The sequence below is a fragment of the Myotis brandtii genome, unplaced genomic scaffold (genome assembly GCF_000412655.1).
Source record: "Myotis brandtii unplaced genomic scaffold, ASM41265v1 scaffold21, whole genome shotgun sequence".
NCBI classification, from domain to species: domain Eukaryota; kingdom Metazoa; phylum Chordata; class Mammalia; order Chiroptera; family Vespertilionidae; genus Myotis; species Myotis brandtii.
Window position 1 is genome coordinate 172,179 of NW_005357846.1, and position 2,693 is coordinate 174,871.

The 2,693-nt window shown below is 44.5% G+C and overlaps 1 protein-coding gene across 2 annotated transcripts in view; it reads left to right on the top strand.

Annotated features, from left to right (window-relative positions):
• Positions 1-2,399, top strand: part of LOC102244414 (uricase) — a 31,192-nt gene extending 28,793 nt beyond the window's left edge. For both annotated transcript variants that reach the window (XM_005865697.1, XM_005865698.2), the window contains exon 8: positions 1,692-2,399. In XM_005865697.1, coding sequence (XP_005865759.1) covers positions 1,692-1,766 — 75 coding nt within the window. In that variant the 3' untranslated portion in view covers positions 1,767-2,399. The remainder of the gene's footprint in view (positions 1-1,691) is intronic.
• Positions 2,400-2,693: the final 294 nt, after the last annotated feature.

The window sequence follows — 2,693 nt, forward strand, 5'->3', positions numbered from 1 at the left end:
CGCCCCACACACACCCTCAGACCACTTTCAGAATGGCAGAGTTTCTTTATTTGATCCATCCTTCCTTCCACAGACTTCTAGCGTATGAAAAACACCCATTTTGGGAGCTTTGCTTAGTGTGTGGGGGGAGGAAGATAGAGAAGGGCCATCTATTAACATGGCTCTGCTGCCATAGACTCATATCCTTTGGTGAACAAAGACCCATGAAGTGTTGTCCAGAAGGTCCTACATTCTGCCTCCCGCCCCAGGACCCAGCAGCCTTATTAGCCGCAACCCTCCTGGCCAGGAACCTTGTTTCTCTGCAAATCACGTCGCTGGCTCCAGCAGGCTGTGCACCACCCCAGCTGTGAGGGGGGGCGGAGGGGCAGTACTGGGAAGCCCAGGCCAGCTCAGGTGCCTGCTGGTGCTGACACGGAGCCCTGAGCTGCGGAGGAGAGCAGCCCTGACCCCACTCGCTGCTCATTCAGCTGAAAGGAGAGGATGTTGATGATCACAATGCCGTTAATTAGGACGGGAAGACTTTTTAAACGATTACCTTTCATTTTTTTTATTTTTAAAAAAAATATATTTCTTTATTTATTTCAGAGAGGAAGGGGGAAGGAGAGAGAGATAGAAACATGAATGATAAGAGAGAATCATTGGTAGGCTGCCTCCCTCACGTCCCCCACTGGGGATCGAGCCCGCAACCCAGGCATGTGTCCTTAGCTGGAATCGAACCTGGGACCCCTCAGTCCGCAGACAGACACTCTATCCACTGAGCCAAGCCGGCTAGGGCAAAACGATTACCTTTTAAAGGAGAGGGACCTAAGTGTAATCCTGGCCATGTCCACCAACGGTGAAACAGAAAAAGGCCTAGGCTTCGTGAGGAGAGTGAGGCTTAGTTCAGAGCCCCCTCCCCCCCACCCCCACTGCAGAGAGAGGTGTGGCTCCTCTGACCTTCAGGCCTGCACTGATCCCAGCTCAGAGCCTGGCCCCAGGGCTGAGGCCACAGTGTCCTTGCTCTAATAAGTCAGACCAGAAGCTCCCTCCTGGAGCCCAGCAGGGGATCTGAAGGCAAAAAGCCCTGTGTTTCTTTGGATCAGGGCTCTGCATGAAGGCCCCTGAGTGACTGAACAAGCTGTCCCCGTGTCTGTGGCTGCACTGTCAGGCCCTCACCCAGCAGGTGTGTGCAAAGCAAAGGCAACACATGAGAAGCAGGGAGTCAGGACACACTGACTACAGCAGAGAAGTGACAAATGACAGGGAGGGGAGAAGAACTCCAAGTGTGCAGCTGTGTGGAGCCATTTGGCACTGGGATAGCAGCCCCGTGGCCCTCACATGCTCCTGGGGGCATGGCGGGTGATAGCACTGACAGTGACTGATGCTCAGAGGGAGTCATCAGGCAAAAGCCGATTATGTTCACTCCACTCCATTTAAAAGGCAGGGATATTTAATGCATGTGAGAAACATTTATATCCCAATGACTTAAAATTTTTCTAAAACTCTTTAATTTTCTGGAGAATTGGCTCATCTCTCAACTGTTGCCAGAAAAATAAGGTGTGGCCATGCTTGAAGACACTGGATTTTAGGGCACATACATTTTCCTGCTTAGCAAGCTGTTGTTTTGTCATTGATTTAATATATATTGATTCGTAGACTCAAGGAGAGGTCTATTTTAATGTCTCTGAAGTCCCAATGTGTTTTTTCTGCAGGTCTTGCTCCCGTCAGACAATCCTTATGGCAGAATCACTGGTACAGTCAAGAGGAAGCTGGCTTCAAGGCTGTGACATTGCAGCCACCATTTGGACTCCACTCCCAGCTGAAGACTTCCTTAGGCCACTCGTGGTGCTAAAAATCATAGTATTTTTAACCTAGTATGTTGATTTATAGTGCGCATTTTCCTCGTGTATGAACAAATTCTTCTACACCTACCTCAGCAAGGTGTTTTATGATTAGTAGCTGTAACATGCTTTGGGGATACAGTTTATTTCACAAATGCTGAGCAGTATTAGAACAATCATAAATTAATATTTCTTTTTAGTTGTCTTGTGTCTTCCTATCTTAGAGAAACTTGGGAATCAATTCACAAAGAATCATGAATTAATGAAAGTGTCATATCAATGAATTTGTGCACAAGTTTAAGAAGCAAGCATTGTTTTCATTCGACTGAGGCTAAAACTTTGCTTCTGGGTACTGCAGAAAATGTAAGGACAAAATCGCATTTTGAAATATATCACCACTTTGACTTCAATTAGACTGAATATTGAATTTTTAAGAATGTTCTAGTTTATTCCTACTCTAAAAGTACTTTTGTAATCTTAATGTACTGGCTTTATGTATTTTGCAAGCCTTAGAGAATATTGAGTACACACTGGGGCTGTGGAAAAAAAAAGTATAAATTGCTTTCTTTGAATAATGCATCACTTTGTCACAAAGAACACATTTAATAAAAGCTAAGTCAATACACCGGTGAATGAATATACATGTAGAAAGAAGACTAGAGACTCTATAGATGGAAATATCAGTGGTGATGATTTCTGGATGGTGGGATTATGAGAGATTATTATTTTTGGCCATGCACTTTTCTGAATCTTTCAAACATGAACATTTACTACCTATATAATCAGAGAAATAAATATAATTGATGATTTAAAGATGCATACAAATTGGAGTGGTGATTATATCAACTGACTAACTCTACTATTGTATATATT